General features: G+C 40.3%; 2 protein-coding genes across 4 annotated transcripts in view; one reads left to right on the plus strand and one right to left on the minus strand.

Moving 5' to 3' along the window:
- Positions 1-46: 46 nt before the first annotated feature.
- On the plus strand, positions 47-11904 carry SKP2 (S-phase kinase associated protein 2). 2 transcript variants are annotated; one of them, XM_036403840.1, is made up of 10 exons: positions 47-110; positions 907-1163; positions 2644-2755; positions 3039-3182; positions 3663-3797; positions 5026-5124; positions 6590-6717; positions 8296-8347; positions 8998-9105; positions 10214-11904. In XM_036403840.1, exons 1-10 carry the CDS (start codon positions 103-105, stop codon positions 10425-10427), a joined length of 1257 nt encoding a protein of 418 aa, XP_036259733.1. In that variant the 5' UTR covers positions 47-102; the 3' UTR covers positions 10428-11904. The 2 variants fall into 2 exon arrangements, with proteins under 2 accessions (XP_036259733.1, XP_036259734.1); XM_036403841.2 differs by lacking the exon at positions 47-110 and having other exon boundaries at positions 806-1163.
- A 795-nt stretch (positions 11905-12699) lies between these two features.
- Positions 12700-16958, minus strand: part of NADK2 (NAD kinase 2, mitochondrial) — a 32289-nt gene continuing 28030 nt past the window's right edge. For both annotated transcript variants that reach the window (XM_036403566.2, XM_036403567.2), the window contains exon 12: positions 12700-15469. In XM_036403566.2, coding sequence (XP_036259459.1) covers positions 15331-15469 — 139 coding nt within the window. In that variant the 3' untranslated portion in view covers positions 12700-15330. The remainder of the gene's footprint in view (positions 15470-16958) is intronic.

Genomic DNA, 16958 nt, shown 5'->3' on the forward strand with positions numbered 1-16958 from the left:
AGCCTCTGCGCTCTCTCTCGCTGCGGCTTCCGGCCGGCGCCGGGATGGCGCGGTGCTGAAAGGCGCGGGGCGCGCGGTGGCGCGCGTGGGCCTCCAAGCGCCATGTACAGGTACGGGAGCGCCGGGGCACGGGAACACCAGGCACGGGAACACCCGGGCACGGGAACACCGGGACCCGGGAATGCGCCGGGACACGGGCATAGGAGTACCGCTGCTGGGCTGCGCGGGAGCCGCGTGGCGCCGGGGCTGCGTGTGAGCCCTCGCAGATCCCCTCGGGCGGCCCGGCTGCGCGGGGGTGGCTGAGGGGCTGCGCGGGGGAGCCTCGGGAGCGGCTGTGGGACCCGGGGGGAGCGGTAGGGAGCTCCCGGGAGTGGGAGCAGTGCCGGGATCAGAGGTGTGTGTGCGGCCTCGCGGGTGGTGTAGGGAGAGCGGGGGGTTCTGCCCTTGGGGCTGGTGGGGGTGCGGGATCCGTGGGCCGCCTCTCTCCCGGCCTCGGGGAGAGCTTCCCCCGCCTGCCCGGGCATTCCGTCCCGCTTCCCGCGCTGCTGCCCCGCCCTGCGCGGGTCCTGCCCGGTGCTGTCGCGGCTGTGACCGGGTTCGGTGGTGTTGGGAGGCTGCCGTGTCCCGCCGCCTCCATTGGCCACGCTCCCTGGCCCCTCGCCCGCCCCATCCGGGAGCGGGGCGCGCTCGATCCCTGGCGGGCTCTTCCCCCAAAGCCTGCCAGAGCGAGCGCACGCCTGCGCTGTGGCCGCTGCTTGTACTTCCAGCGCCCGCATATCCCACACTCAGTCGCCCTGTGCATGGATGTGGAGTGCGAGTGACTGAAATGCTTCAAGGATCCCCATCCTGTGTTTGGTGCCAGTCTGGCAGTACCCTCAGAGCCTCTGGGTTTTGCTGTGTCTGCAGAAAGCACCTCCAGGAGATCCCATCCTCTAGTACTAATGTTTCCACCAGCTTGGAATGGGACCCCGGCAAGACCTCCGAGCTTCTCTCGGGTATGGGAGTGTCGGCCCTTAAGAAAGACAAGCTGGGCAATGAAAACACACCACAGGACCTCCTGGTGTCGTCGTCCTGTCTTCCTCCAAAAAGGCAGAAGGTGAAGGACAACGAAAAGGACTTTGTTATCGTGCGCCGGCCATGGCTGCTCCGAGAGGCAGAGTCAGGTACTGTCGCCCTGGCCCAGGTTCTGCTTGCCCTTTGGTAGAGATGGAGAGTGGGCATCACAAGTCCACCCTGCTTTATTGTTTAGTTCTTTTGCTCTTACCCAGCAGAATGGCACTTTTAGATCTAGTGGCTTTCAGGCTTGGGGTGATAAATCCTCTTTTATGTGTGCCTTTAAGCCGGGGTGGTGTGTCTGGCTCCAGAATTGTGGTCTGTGAAAAGCATGGTTCTCTGCTGCCTAACCCCGTGAGCACCTGTGTGTGTGCCGGGGGGTTGTGCTGCGTGTCCCTCTGCCTGTTTGCTCTTGTCTGTGGGACACAGGTGGCACTTTTGACCAGCAGGGCTGTGTTGTGAATTAGTGTTTTAAGGTCGCTCAAAGAATTGGCAGCAAAAGTAGGTTTAATGAAAAGGTTTGTTGGCAACATTCACTCTAGTTACTAGATGGTTAAAGCACACAGAGAAAAAATAAGCTAAAATCAATCAGTTTAAAAGCAAAGTCAATCCAAAAATTACCTGTTTGGAGGCAGGAGGAGAAGGGTAGGTAAAGAGTGCAGGCTGAGGTGTGCCAGCAGTGTTCCAGCTCCAGATGGAAACAAGCAACGTGAGGGACTGTGCCAGAGAGCTACAGGGAAAGCACATCAAAGGCTGGAAGCCTGCTGGGCTGGAAAGGGAAAGAGCAGGGCTCTTGCACTCTTGAAAGGGGTGTCATAGGATACTGGGTTCCTTTCCCTGGTGTCAAAATTTGGTTTTAGTCTGGATGAGTATGGGATGCAAAATAAATAAGCAGCTCTCTCCAGACGTTATGTTGTCATACAGAAGGTGGAGGCGCCTTCAGACATTCCTGTTTTTATATAAGATGCCGTGCTGGGTCAAAGGCAGCTGTTACTGAGCTCCACCATCCAGAAATCTCCCATGTGAATCATGATATCTTCTGGGGCCCTGAGAGAAGCTGTGATTTGTACCACATTGTTTCACATAATTCTTGGAGTGGTGATAGCATGTGTGTTTTAGGAAGCAGTTTGTAGTACTTAATTTTTTTCTGTGTATCACACAGAAGCATAGCTTACTTCGAGCTCCCTTCTTGGACCCTTGTATGCATAGGAAGAGTGGGCATTTTGGCAGAGGGGGAAAAACACCCAGAGAATCATACAAGCATTAGATGATGAAGACAGTAACTAAGATGCTCACGTTCCCCAAGTGAGTATGTGAGTAGTGTCCATGGCCTTACTGTATATACAGAGTGACTATTACAGGAACATTTGCATTTACTAGTTGTGCCTAGGCAAAGGTGGTAAAAATGTCATCCTCCAATGATGAGCTGCAAGGGAGATGAATAGTGGGGCTGATGCCTGATGTAGGCTGATGTATAGCCTACAGAGAAACTGTAGAGGGGCTTTTAACAACCAGACCCAACAAGGCATCTGACCGGCAGGCAAAAATGAAACAGCTTTAACTAGAATGTGCTTTGCTCTTTCCCAAAAGGTATTTCTTTGGATGCACTTCCAGATGAATTGCTTCTGGCAATCTTTGCCTATTTGCCCCTAAAGGATTTACTGAAAGTTTCTATGATTTGCAAGAGATGGCATCGACTTTCGTAAGTATTATTTCTCTTCATTTAGTACTAAGGAAAATCTTTGTTTCCATAGACTATTAAATGGTCTGGTTCTCATCTTATTTATACATATATAATTCAATTTAGACCATATGTGGGTATGTATAACCAAAAGATGCCTCACATGTTTTAACATTATTCTAGTCAATTAAATAATTTTCCCTTCTCTGCCTGTTTTTGACACCAGAAGCTTTCTGTGGTTCTACCCACAGCTTTGACCTGTTACCCATTTGAACTCACTAACAAGTAAAATTCTGTGCCCCAGATTTGATGAATCTCTCTGGCAGACTCTTGATTTGACTGGTGGGAATCTGCTGCCAGGAGTGCTTGGACAGTTGTTGCCCGCAGGTGTTACTGTGTTCCGCTGCCCGAGGTCTTGCATTGGGGATCCGTTGTTTAAAACAAGCAAGTAAGGCTTTTTCTGCATCTTCTGAATCCTGAAACTGTCTCAAATATTCAGTCTGTGTGGTTTTGGTTTTAAGGTAATTGCAACCAGCAGCAGTTTGTGCTGTGTCCGGAGTGTGGAAGAGCTGGTCAGTGGTTAGGCTTGTGTTGAAACAGGAGGATCTGCACTCACCTGTCAGTTATTTAAAACCAAGTTGATGTGATTTTTTTTTTTTTTTTTAATATCAAGCACCATAACGCCCTTGCAGTTTCTATCTTGTAGAGGCCTGAATTATCATCATCTGCAGCATTTTTATGTGGTACACTCAAAAAAATCATTAAACTCCAGCAGGATAGACTTTCAGATGTTATGAGGAATTACTAGAAATATTTTCTGCAAATTGTGCATGCTTTTAGTGTATGGGGTATATTTGTGATGTGGGGAATTTATGGAGCACGTTTTAATGCAATTTTAATAACCTTTCTCCTTCTCTTTTTTTGTTAGTCTTCTTAAAATTCAGCACCTGGATTTGTCAAACTGCACAGTGTCTGCTGCAGATCTCCACAGTATTCTTTGTCTGTGTGAAAAGCTGCAGAACCTCAGCTTGGAGGGTCTAGTGCTTTCTGACAACATCATCAAGTGAGTGACATGTTTGGGAATATTCAGTAAAACCTTCTATTCGGTGCCATTATTTTGTGCAGGCTAATGAAAGAATGCAGTGGAAAGTTGTTCATTGTGGGTGTATTTTGAAATGACTAGTTTAAGGTGGCCATTTAATTTTGATTTTTTTTTCCTCCCAATTCCCCAGAGTAGCAGGAGGTTTGAGAAACTGCTCACCTCTGTGGTTTATGGATCCATATTCCCACAGCTAAGCTGTACAGCAGAGCTACTTTTATTTTTCCATTTTTTTGCTGCCAAGAGAACTTTGTGTTTGGTGTGTAGGTTCTTTTCTATTCCAAGGGCTCTCAGTAGCTCTCCCACCAGGTACCCGTTGTGCTCTGCACTGTTGCTTACTTTTTTATTGAACTTATGAAGTCCTTGAAGATTACAGATTCTGTCAAGCAGATGAAGTGTTGTTTGGTTAGCTGCAAAGACACTAATGGGTGTGTAGTCAACCTCCTGTTCCATCACACCAGAGGATTGTCGAGGTGCCACCTATGGGCCATAGGTCAGATGGCAGAGACCCTGGCTTTCTGATACTTTCCTCACTGCACAGAGGGGGAACCAGAATACAAATAAAGCAATATAGTTTGGCTTTTTATACTATTAGTAGTAATAGTTAAAACTATCAGAAAATTGGGTACTAATCAGGCAGTAATTATGAAATTTTATCACCTTCTGAACAAATATGCATACTCAGTGTTCCAGGTTTTGCTAACTGCATATGTGCTCTAGCCTTGCAAACAAATGCATTCAGGGCATCTATATGGACGCGGGTTTTGTCCTGAAATAACCTCCATCTTGCAGAGGGGTGACATCAGAAATGGGACAATTACTTTGTCTTTTGTAGAGCTGTAGTAATCTCTGATAAGCTGTGATGTATGTTTATTGGCATACAACAGAAGAAGGTGAAAAGAAACCATTTCCTTGTAAACTTGGTTGTTTATAAATATGCAGACTTGTCAGCAGTGTCAAGTACATAGACAAGTGTCCCTTTTAATGTTGTGCTTTGATGCAGCAAGTAGAGAGTTTAGGCCCTTAGTGACGCAGGTTTGTCAGCTAAATAAATAAAGATGCAGTACTTCATGTTTAATGAACAATTCCCTGTCCAGGAAATTAGATCTTAAAAATAGTCACATCATAGCAAAGCAAGCAATGTTACAACATTTAAATTTTATCATCTTTTTCTTTTTTCTTCTCTCTACAGGAGCATTGCTAGAAATCCCAATTTGATACGACTAAATCTCTGTGGGTGTTCAGGGTTTTCTGCAGAAGCCTTGGAGCTGATGTTGAGCAGTTGTTCTATGTAAGACAAAACCAGGTTTTGCTATTCCTGAAACAAATTATGTATTTTTTTCCTTGGGCATCCTAGTTATTCTTGTATTTTTTTTGAAATATGCCTGTTTTTGGTCCTAAATGCCTAACAGTTGATTATTAGCTGAATAGTCAGGTAATTTCTTTCCATCAAGCAATTTTCTTCTTTAATAACAAAGATGTACTTTTGTAGTTTTTCATGGGTTTTCTGAATCATCTTCTTGGCTGGGTACACCCTATACACCCTATTTATGTTCCTTTGATATCATGTAAATTTGATTTTTTTTTTTTTTTATGAAAATAGTATGTGATTCTCACAAAGACCAAGTGTGTGTTTTGGAACGGCAAAGTTCCCTCTGCTATCAGAGTACAGGATGAGTAGCAGAGAACACTGTGCCTTTCCATGGTAGAATAATCCTTCAGTAACCTTCTAGTTTATGAAGGGCTGTGTTCAGATCGACAGCTCCAGTGATGAAACCATCTGCTGACAGAACATCGCTGAACTGGGCCCCAGTGAATTCAGGATTTATATCCCGATCTTTCTGCTGACTTCCTGTGACCTGCAGGACAATGTACATAATCATTCCTTCTGCGAAAGGATGTTTTTTAATCAAATTGCGAGTTAGTGGGCAGCCAAAGCCTTAATCTTTCTGTTGCTTGGTCTGATTACTCAGATCATGAACTCTTTAGGGGATGGCAGTCTGTGCAGTGCGCAGTGAATACCAGATGGCAAATCTGATCCTAGGAATGCTAGTGGCAATTTAACTGTTTTTTCATTTTATGTAGAGAGTGCCAGCTAAATGCTATAGTTGTGTATTCACTTGTGTCTTTGTCCCTTGGTTACAGCTACAACACCTGCACACAGAACAATACTTTGTCCCAGCCCCATGGTGACAGGCTATAGGTAATCAAGCACGTAAAGAGAGTTGAGCTCACAGCATGACGAGTGTTTATATAAAACTATGAATTATTTTATGCTAATTAGGATTAACTGGTCATCTGACCAATGCTAATAATGAATGGTAGTTTTTCCTCTCAATGTGACCATCTGTTCATTTGTAACAGATTCAGGTCACAAACCCGATGAAAAGACAGTGTCTCCTTGTGGCAGTTCCTGGAGAGAGCCTTTACTTCCTAAGCCATTACTGAATTATTCCAGTTGAAAGTGGCTTTGGGAGGTCACTTTAACCCCTTTCCCAGACCAGGGTCTAAAATTAGCACTGTCCACGTGGATGAGGATGTTCTCTTGAAAATCTCCAGAGACAGATTTGGCTGGGTAACCTGCTCCATTCATTAGTGCTTAATTATTGTCATACTAGAATTTCTAGGCATGAATACAGTAAGTTGGCGGTTGGTATGTTACAAGTATTTGCTTTAAAAGTATCAACTGTAATAGAAAACAGCAGAACTTGAACTGCATTTCAGCCATTCTTGTTAACAACTCTGTCTCTGTGTAGGCTGGAGGAGCTGAACTTGTCCTGGTGTGAGTTCACAGCCACTCATGTCAAAGCAGCAGTCAGTCATGTTACTTCAAAGATCACCCAGTTAAATTTAAGTGGATACAGAGAGAATCTACAAATAGCAGGTAAACAGCAATGTGACAAATCTTTATCCCACTATGGGATGAAGCAGTAGGCTTTACATTTTCTTCTGCTTGGCATTCACTCTTTGTATAGAAGAGTCATGTACTAACAATAACTTTTGTGCTCTGTATAGTTTCAAGTTCTTGCTGTCAGAGACTCTTACTCATAGTTCTAGCTCCAGCATGAAGGGTGAGATGATTTTTCTTCCGAATTTAGGAACAGTCAAGTGAAAACTAATTTTTTTCTTCAGCTGAAAGCTTCTTCACTTTACTTGTGCAGTAAGTCCTGGAAGCAGGATTTTGTGTGCTATGAATTAGCTCCAGGAGCAGTATCTGGAAGGCTTCTGCTGTTGTGTCTGCTGAAAACATCTTCTAAAAGAGAACAGTTATAGTACATGCTTGAGTTTCAGACTGACATCCAGATATGAGTTAATTTGGAAGACAATCTTAGCAATCAACATTTAACCACTTATTTGCTACTACCTCTAGAAAGAAAAGTTTTATTAAGTTGGAGGGTGATAGAAAATGTAGGCAAGTCAAGATTTGGGGGAGGGTACATCAAAATGAAAAAGAGCATAGCTAAAGGGTGAAAGTCCTTTTGTAGTAAAGAGAATTTAAATTTTGCAATGAGTGAATATGACAGTAGGGCATTGGATGACATGCAGGAGGTGACCTCTCATTTCTGTTTAAATATCGCACAGACACCCTCATGCATTCTCTTTGTGGGAAAAAAGGCAAATCTTATCTCAGCCCCAAACTCATAAACAAATATGTTACATAATCTTCTCCACATCAGGAATTTGAACCTTGGTCCCTCTAATTGAACGATTAGAGACCATGGGCTGACCTCTTCCGTTTGTCAGACACTTTCTCTGAGTGTCTTTACTCTGTTTCAGTGCAATTTATCAGGCATAAGACTTAGTACATAATCAAGGTATTGTTTCGTTTAGTTTTTGCACATGAATTCTGAAATATCAAAATTCTATTGCACATTGTTGAGCACCTTGCAGTGGCTTTTAGGTAATACCTGAACTACAGCTGATCTGTGCGACTTGCAGACAATCAAAGAAAGTAAAAAAATTAGTTTAAATCAGAAAAAACTATAACTTCTTGTCATGAGAACTTTTTGTGGGTAAAAATGGTGATGCCTAAAGGAGTTGGTGCTCTGAAAGGATATTTGAAGGATATTTGATATGTGGAAAATTTTCATTACTTTTCCACTACATGTAAGTATTTCAGGCAGCTCACCATTACTATGTCTCCAGTAGGTTTCACAAAAATATCATTTGAATTATTGCCTTCCTAAGTTGATGGTTGATGCAACTGACTTCTAGAGATAATTTGCTGAACTAAATATATCTGTTTTGCTGATGGTTAAAAGAAGTCCATGTAAGGTATCTTCATAGGTAGACTGTATGCTCTAACTCTTAAGCATGTATCTTTTATTTTAAAAATTGTGTTTCAGTTGTGGGGTTCTAGTAGAAAACATATAAATGAACATGTGTGGACATCAGCAGGCTGTGTAAAGCACTTCCATCTTGCTACTGAAAGAGGGACTGACTCTGTGTGATCTCTTTTCAGATGTGAAAACGCTGGTGGAGAGATGTCCTTTGCTTGTCCATTTAGATCTCAGGTAAGAAGACCTGTGCAGCCAGTCCTTAAATCCTTGTGGTTCGGGGGATTAGCACTTAGGCAAGGTTGTGTAGGTAGCACTGCACTCCAGAAAATACTATTCAAGCTAAACCTACAAAAGACTTGCTATCTGGCATGACCTAATCTGGAGCAGGTAAGTAATTGAAGATGTCTTGTTACCCCAGCATAAATGTCAGGTACCTAACAGGGTTTGTTAACTAACAGGAGATGGTAGTTGATAGGTAGAATGGAAGGAAATATTTACATGCCTACAGTTCATTAGCCTAGCATCCCTGAGAGGGTTTAAGTCATCTCTAATACTAATTTGGTACTTGGCCATATAACTGTAAAAAAAGGTACATTTTGGTTTTGACTTAGTCACTTTTCAGTATTTTGAAATCTCTGGAAAACTTGCCTATTCATGGCACAGGTTCTGCTGCAGAGTATCTGTATGAAGAGAAACTTCTGCTTCACTGCCCCTTTGCATGCACAGCACATACATGAGAGATGGGTTGCTTCCATGGTCAGCAAAAACATACTTTGGTGGTAGAAAAAGTAGATATTCAGTGAATTCCTCTGGCTGAATTTTTAAAATAGCAAATTTACTGCTGCTGTGTACTTAAGACTTTATTTAATGTGTTCTCTGTACAGTGACAGCATGATGTTAAAGCCTGAGTGCTTCCAGTATTTTAAACAACTTGTGTTCCTACAACACCTGTGCCTTAGCCGATGTTACCAGATATCACCTGCTGCCTTAGTGTAAGTAACCTCTAATTAGCTTTGGTTTGCTGTTCATGCAGAGGGTGAATTAATTTAAATTTGCTTTATTTTAGGTTTAGAATTGCAAATACTGTTTCAAAAAAGTTAATGGTACGAGGAATCGGGAGTAAAACTAAGATAAAATAACCCAACTGTTAGAACCGGTTATCCCCTGAGAATCCAGACTGGAAGGAAGCTGAGATAATCTTTCAGTGGTGTCAGTCTATACTCATGGACCTGGCTGCTCCATGCATGCCTTGTGTCTTATGTTAGTGGCATTATACCAGTGGTATTCATAGCTGGCATGGGAGGTTGCAGTCCTGCCAGTGACCAGTACTGATGTCAGTAGCAGACTGAGTGTGGAGGAAGGTTTGGAATAGCTGGCAGAGTTGACAGTACTGGCTGGACTAGTAAGCTGTAAGTAAGTGTGTATTTGCTTTTGTGTGCACTTTTATCAGTTATTGTGATTCAAATGTGGCTTAGAGTGACTTGCTCATGAGGTCCTTCTGCCTTTTATTAGTATAGAAGCTTTCAAGCCAAATACTTTCAGGAAAGATGTCAACACAACAAGAAAAAAGGTTGAGAGGAATAGGGCTATTGAAAATGAGGATCTGAAGAACCTTTGTTGTGGCAGCACATGCCTCAGCCTTTTGATTTTGTCTAGTACTTGCTTGTAAGATACACAGTTCAGATAATGACTGGGAAAATGTAAAGCAATCAAGAAGCTGGGTCTGGCTACTCACCAAAATATTGCTCCAAACTGGTGACTGATTGATGGTACTCAGGGGCTTGTATCCCCTGAGCCACAACCTGGAACTTCATCTGTGCAATTTACTTCACTTGTTCTAGATTTTTAAGTCCAAGGATATGAAAAGGGAAGAATCAGTTTGTTTTCAGTCTGTGAGAGAGACTAGCAAAAATGTAATTTATTCAGCCAGTTTGCTGAACTATCAGTGTTGAGTACTAGTTTCAATTAAATCTGTGCTTAAGTAGTTTACACTCTTCTAAAAAATTAGTAAAAATGGCGTTAGGTGGCTCGGGTACAGGCTGAAAAACCCCAAAAAATGTTTTCAGTTTCATGGTTAATTTCCTAATTCTCTCTTTCTAGAGAGCTTGGTGAAATTCGAACACTGAAGACTCTTCAGGTATTTGGAATAGTGACTGATAGCTCCCTGCAGCTCCTCGAGGAAGCACTACCCGACATGAAGATCAATGGTTCACACTTTACCAGCATTGCAAGGCCAACTGTTGGCAATAAAAAGAGCCATGAGATTTGGGGCATCAAATGCAGATTGACACTGAGAAATCCTAGTTTCTTGTGATCATGTACAATGCACTTGATGCCATGGACACACTGTGCGTTGAAGCTCCTTAGGAAAAAAAAAAGGGCTGGAGCACCCTTTATCATAGTACTGTTACTGTCTAACTTGGTTTTACACCCTAATGTTGTTTCATAATATTTTATATCAGTTTTTTTGTACTTAAAGCCTTTAGAAATTGAGGATCTGCGAGCAATTACAGAATATTTCTTTCAGCCTTTCTTTTTTACAGGGGATCTTTGAAAAAAAAAACAAATCACTGTCAAGTGATTTGATAAGTACAAATCAGTTACTTACATTGATAAGTAATGTCAGCCTCTAGCAACTTTCTGCAGCTTCTGGAACAGCTTGCAGAGGTGCTAGATATCTTTGTAAGGTTTATTAAGGAGTTTGCGGAATTCAAAATGAGTACTTCTATATATTAAATCTATTCAGCTATGTGACTGAAGAAAAGGTACTGCAGGATGAATGAATCAAGCTTGAAAACAGTAAATTGGGGATATCTACACAGAAGCAGCTAAGAGCTCAATACCTTACAAGTTAAGCAGCATAAAGGAGCTATTGTGAAGTTTTTATTTAGGAGGCCACAAATAAAACTTTTGTCTTTAGTAGCCTTCATTTTTAGCCAAATACAGTCTGAGAAGCCTGTTCAGAATTAGCATCTGTAAAAATAGATGCTGGTTATCCATTATTTCATGTTGTGGTCCTGGGTTTTCTGATTATGTATTACAGAAATCTAATGTAGCTTTGTGAGCCTGATCATAGATAAAACTTCCTCTAAGATCTTTTCTAAGTGCAACTGATACATTGGTAGAAGTTTAGCAGGAGGAGGGCTCAAGGAGTTCTAGATATGACCAAAAACCAGAACCTGGGACTACAGTGTAAGAATGCTAAAAGGGAGAGATGCTTTGGTGCTATCAAGAGACATACATTTCTTTTTTATATTAGTTTGTTTGTAGTAGCACTTTGCTTCTTGTATTTGTATCACTAACCACTATTATCTAGTGTTGATTTTTATTTTAAAGTCATAGGAGAAGCTGAGTAACTGTCCAAAAAGAAAAAAAAAAAAAACCAAATAAAAGATAGGGACAGGTATTGATTTTAAATAGACCTTTCATTTGCATCTGTTATCAGGGTCCTTCCTCATGCATAAGCCTAGAATGTTCGAGCAGGTGTTTTAGCTGATAATTCCTAGGGCAAAACTTGGACCCTCTGTAGGACATAAACATGCTGCTGTTTTTCCCATGAATGCAGTAAGAATTTATTCATGGATGTTTCTAAGAGTAGCCAACATATTACTGTAGGCGTTTACATAGATACAGCTTTTCCCATTGCAGTCTTGAGAAAAAGCATTCAGAAATGAATACCTGGTAGTGCAGAACAGATTGCTTACTATGGAAAGATTGTATGAGTACTAGAATTTGATATTTAACTTGACTTTCTAGAATATAGTAAATAAAGCATTATCTTTTTAACCTAAGGTGGTTTTGTTTTTATTAAATTCAACAGTCTAAATAACAAGTGTTAATAATGGGCTTGTATCCCCTGTGAAGGAGTAAATGGGCAACACACCTTGTGGAAGTTGGAGGATACAGAATATTCCTCTGCCTCAGTTTGCTGCCTTAGAATTATACCTTAAATTACTTCAAGAAGAAAAAGTAAATCTTTGCAGCACAGCATTACTGTAAATTCTTCTCCTTACGCATAATGTAACTCCATGAAACTTCTCTTGCATTTAATAAAGATCTAAGAAATTGCTTTATTTTACAGAATGACTGATGGATGGGAGAGTGCTTTCCCTGGTTTGCTACCAACTTTGTGTCATGGGTCAAAAAGAAATTTCTCCAAGCAGTGGTGGTTTAAAGGACAGGGTGTTATCAAAAATACTTTCAGCATTTATTAGACTATGCTTTAAAACCCTGTGCAGAATTGGAACAGTGGTAGGCCTTTAAGTAGGAGGAAAAATCTTACATACCAGGTTCAGTGTTGGAAGGGGATCAGCATCACTGTTGCCTGTCTATTTAATAGTTATGACGACAGCTTTAGTAGACATTAAAGCCTTTTGGATAAGGTGCTCAACTGAACCTTTCCTAAGGGAAATAAGTAGCCCTAAACACTCCATAACAAAACCTACCTGCTACATTGATTTGTCTCTGTACTATATGTAAATGCATGAAGGGTCACAAACCATTAAAACAACCCGAAACAGTAAGTGAGAAGAAACTGAGCACATGAAACACTTTTGAAGGTTGAAATCAGGCACAGGATAGCTTAATTTATCAATTAACCTTTTAATTTTTATTACATAATGTATAAACACCACTTGGAAAAAAAAAAAAAAAAGCAAAGAATAACAAGTCTAGTTTAGCAGAACACAGTGTAGACTAGCATTAAATGAAAATACCATGGACTTGACTCAGCGGGTAGAGGAGGTGAAAAATCACTGCCAGTCCACACAGATTAAATCAGTGTTAAACCAAGACTCAGTCCTGTCCTGGAATAGTGTCTACCAACTAAGTTGTCTGTACTGCAATCTTTTGTCACCAAGAATCCTTAGAAAGGGTTCTACAGTTGTTTAATGAAAAAAAAAATAGCTGCTTACTATTAAAAATAGATTTCTGAATCATCCTAGTCAATTTTAAGCCTTCACAGTAAATGCTTCAACAGAACTCTAATTAAATACAGACAAAACCAGTAGAGGCCACTCATGAGTAGGTCAGGCTTCCATTTTGCTAAGTTAGGAATTTGACTGAAAATTTACTAAGTCTTAATCTAGATCATACTTTGGGGCTGTAGGGCCTGAGAAGATTACCTTTTAGGTTTGATGTTCATAATAAGGAATGACAGGCATGTTTAAGAGGTATGCCTACCAATCTGACTAACCAGTCTCCATTAAAACTTCACAGCACACAAATGTCTAAATAAGCAGTTGTTGGGATTTCTGCCATAGATTTGCTGTGCACGTGTTCAATACCTAAATCTAATCTAAGAGTGGTAAGAGTCCTAGGAAGGAATAAATTAGTGTTAATGGCATTGGTGGGCTTGAGGATTTTTTAAATCCTAACAGCATATTGACCAGTGTACATGACAGAGGCACATAATAAACAATCCCTAACTGGTTACAGATGGATTGAGAATAACTGGAACATCCTAGTCTGCGTGCACACAACTTTTAGAAAGATTAGTCTTTTGTGTCTTTACTTTTAGAAAAGCTTTGCACATTATTTTAGACAGTGAGAGCTCTATTCTGATAGTTCCTGAACTTAGCAACTTTTGAAAGTTTTTCCCCTTTGGGTCTACAATCACAGCAACCAGAGAGTGTAAATAACTCTGCAGCACACTTAGAAGGTGAAATGTACACAGTGATAGCTTATTCAGACATCTCCATCAATTTCACATTTTCCTAGAACTGAATGGTCTGGTCAAATCAATATCCTCTAAATTATGTTTTAAGTTCTATTCACTCTAAGTCTAGAAGGAAAAAGCCTTTTGTCCATTTCCTCCACCAATAAAGAGCAGTTTATATTTTGCAAGTGGCGATAAATACACTGATTGATTTGCCACATTGGAGAACATTTCCATTAAACCTGAGAACATCTGTTACAGAAGTCTCTTCATTCAAAAGTCATTTTAAGAAAACTCACTCTTGGAAACCAATCTGTAGTAGACAAAACATACTATTTTCAAGTCATGTAGCAGAAGAGTTCTTGCTGTAGGAATATTTGTTTTCCCAAATTCTGCCTCACCTATGCAGTTATAAGCACAGATTTCAAAAGGCAGTCACAGTTCACAGTTTCTCTAAAAGATTTAAAAGATTTTGCTCTTCTTTAATCAGAGCTTTTTTTTTCTATTATCTACTTGATTACCTAACATGAGCAGAGACATGTGAAATTAATTTGTTGTCATTTACATATCACTAGAATTCAGCATAGGATTGGAAATGTAAATTCTCTGGAGAAGGTAAAAACATGCTGGGAAAACTGGAAGACATAGGTATTAGCTTGCACTCCAACTCCTAATACCCAGCATGTCTCATTCTTCTTTAAATATAAGAAATTCAAAATCTAAAATTCCAAACATTCAACTTAATAAGGCCAAATATAAGTCTTATGATAGCCACTTACATACACTAGTGTTCTGATAATCTGCTTGACAGTTAATCCATTCAGGGAAGAAATATATCCTACTACAACATGATTTCTATAATTTGTAAATTCTTCATGAAGGGCTCAAGAAAACCTTTGGGTTTCAAGTCCCTATCTAGCCAAACAGAAAAACTAAAAGCTACCTCAGTCAAGATGTACTAAATCAGACTTATACCCTTGATGTAAGTCTACAAAGTAGAAAAAATACTGGAAGAACAAAAAAAAAAATTGCACAAGTGGTATGAAACTACAAAGTTGTACAATTTCTGAAAAGCATACAAAAGATTTGTATTTTCACTTCTTTTACATCAACATAATGGTTTACCAAAATCTATATATCCTTGCATCAAATTGCTAGTTTGACAGTCAACTTTTCTACAAAAGTGTATGTATGAAGTATTTAGTTTTATCAGTCCCAGACTGTTACTATAAAACTGTACATCTGAATATTTAATGCTACTGACTTAATACTTGAACCCATTTACCTGTGTTTACAAAGCTTTCATGTTTGCCATACAAGTTAAAATGTCAATTTTCACTGAAGTTAGAGGTAACACTTCAGACATTTACACTAGATGCAAAAAAAGCTTAAATATCAGGCTAATGATTCCCCAACCCAAAGGAATGAAAAGCATTTCAAGCTTCCTCCAAATGCTCTTGCACTCGAAAAGGCCAACTTCCAATATAATGCAGCATTGTGATATCCCCATGGTTTCCCTCTATGGATCCATAAATGTTTCAGCAAAAGACATCAGGGTCCTTCATTCTTCCAGCAGAACAGTGCACAGTGAATCCTCTGTGTCAATCAATATTGAAGCTATTGCCCCATCATTGAACTCAAAAGATGTTCCTCCATCTACAACCATACAAGCATCCCAACAACGGGAACGGACACAGACTCTGCAAAAACCCAACAAGTAAGTTATCACAAAACAGCTAAAAAAATTAAGTATTTCATACAAGCAGTTAACAATAAAACTGGGACATTCTTTTGCTTGAGTCAGTAAATGCTTAACCTCCACTTAGCATGGCACTAAGCACTAGAACCTCCCAAGTTATCAGTGCTTTGTATGGGCTTGGCAATGAATCCAGAGAGGACTGAAGGACTTGGTCAATGCCCCCACAGTCTGAGCACAGCCTATAATATAACACTTAATGTTGAAGCTGAAGCTTAGCTGTAATTTTCAAAGAAAGCTATTGATGATCCCATTTACTTAAACTTCACAGAAAACTTCACAATTAATTTAAGATTCTAACATGTGGTTTTCATGTTATGTGAAATATATGTTTTCAAGTAGCAAGGCTTGAGGTTCAAGTATTTTGGACATTAATGTAATCTATTGTTACAATAATCATTCAGAAAGAAGAAAATAATTACAAACACAAAGCTGAAGGTCAGGATGCTTGCCAGGCAACTTCAAGAACTGCAGCATATTGTTGTCAAGACATTATTATTATTAGAGTCTGACATATTAAAGTTAATAAGTTTAAATCTAATCTTACAAAATTTAAGGCATCTCTTTTAGAGCTGGACAAGACAGAAAAAATATGGCTCAGAGCTCATTTAGACATTTGTTTTGATATAAAAGGTTGAACTGACACTTAATTACAATTGAAATACTGTATTGCTTTCAATAGTTTATATGTTATTGTTTGTATGTTCAGTTATTCTGGTAATATAACTAATGATGTACACGTTTATATTTAATTGTGGCAAGCTCCACATATCATAAAATCATTTAGACTGGGAAAGAACAAGTAAGATCATTGAGCTCAACCATTAAACAAGCACTACAAGCCCACCACTATGTCCCTAAGTGCCATGCCTACATGTCTTTTAAATACCTTTGGGGATGATAATTCCACCACTTCCACAGGCAACCTGTTCCACTGCTTTACAACCCTTTCCATTATGATAATTTTCCTAATATTCAATCTAAACCTCCACTGGCACAAGTGCCCTAAGTTAAAATGATGAATTAGCAAATAATTCAGTTTGGAAATGCATTTAGTCCCACCTTCTGCTCAAAGCAGGCCTTACTTTAAAGACAGGTTAGGTTGCTTAATGCCTTGCCCAGGGAAATTTTGAGTATCTCCAAGAACAGTGACAAGACAATCTATGAGACAACTTTCCTGTAAATTTTTTCCTATAAAATCATGGCTGTTGCATTATACTCTGCTCTGAAAAGAGTTTAACTCAAGCCTCCTCTGTAACCAGACTTTGGTAGCTGAAGACAGCAACTGGATTCCCCCTTAGTCTTGGCTCCTCCAGGCTAAAGGAAAGCACTGTTTGAGTCCTTCCCTTATAAACCACTTGTTCCAGCCCCATTATCCTCCCAGTGGCCCTTTCCTGAATTCACTTCTGTCTGTCACTGTGTCTCATACTGAG

This window comes from Molothrus ater, chromosome Z (genome assembly GCF_012460135.2).
Source record: "Molothrus ater isolate BHLD 08-10-18 breed brown headed cowbird chromosome Z, BPBGC_Mater_1.1, whole genome shotgun sequence".
Classification (NCBI taxonomy): domain Eukaryota; kingdom Metazoa; phylum Chordata; class Aves; order Passeriformes; family Icteridae; genus Molothrus; species Molothrus ater.

What these genes read in the sequence shown, in the direction of transcription:
- SKP2 (XM_036403841.2), top strand. Translation starts at nt 827, where the DNA reads ATGCTTCAAGGATCCCCATCCTGTGTTTGGTGCCAGTCTGGCAGTACC. An exon ending in CCGTTGTTTAAAACAAGCAA is followed by an intron (nt 3,183 to 3,662) that starts GTAAGGCTTTTT and finishes TTTTTTTGTTAG; the next exon opens with TCTTCTTAAAATTCAGCACC. An exon ending in CTTGTCCATTTAGATCTCAG is followed by an intron (nt 8,348 to 8,997) that starts GTAAGAAGACCT and finishes TTCTCTGTACAG; the next exon opens with TGACAGCATGATGTTAAAGC.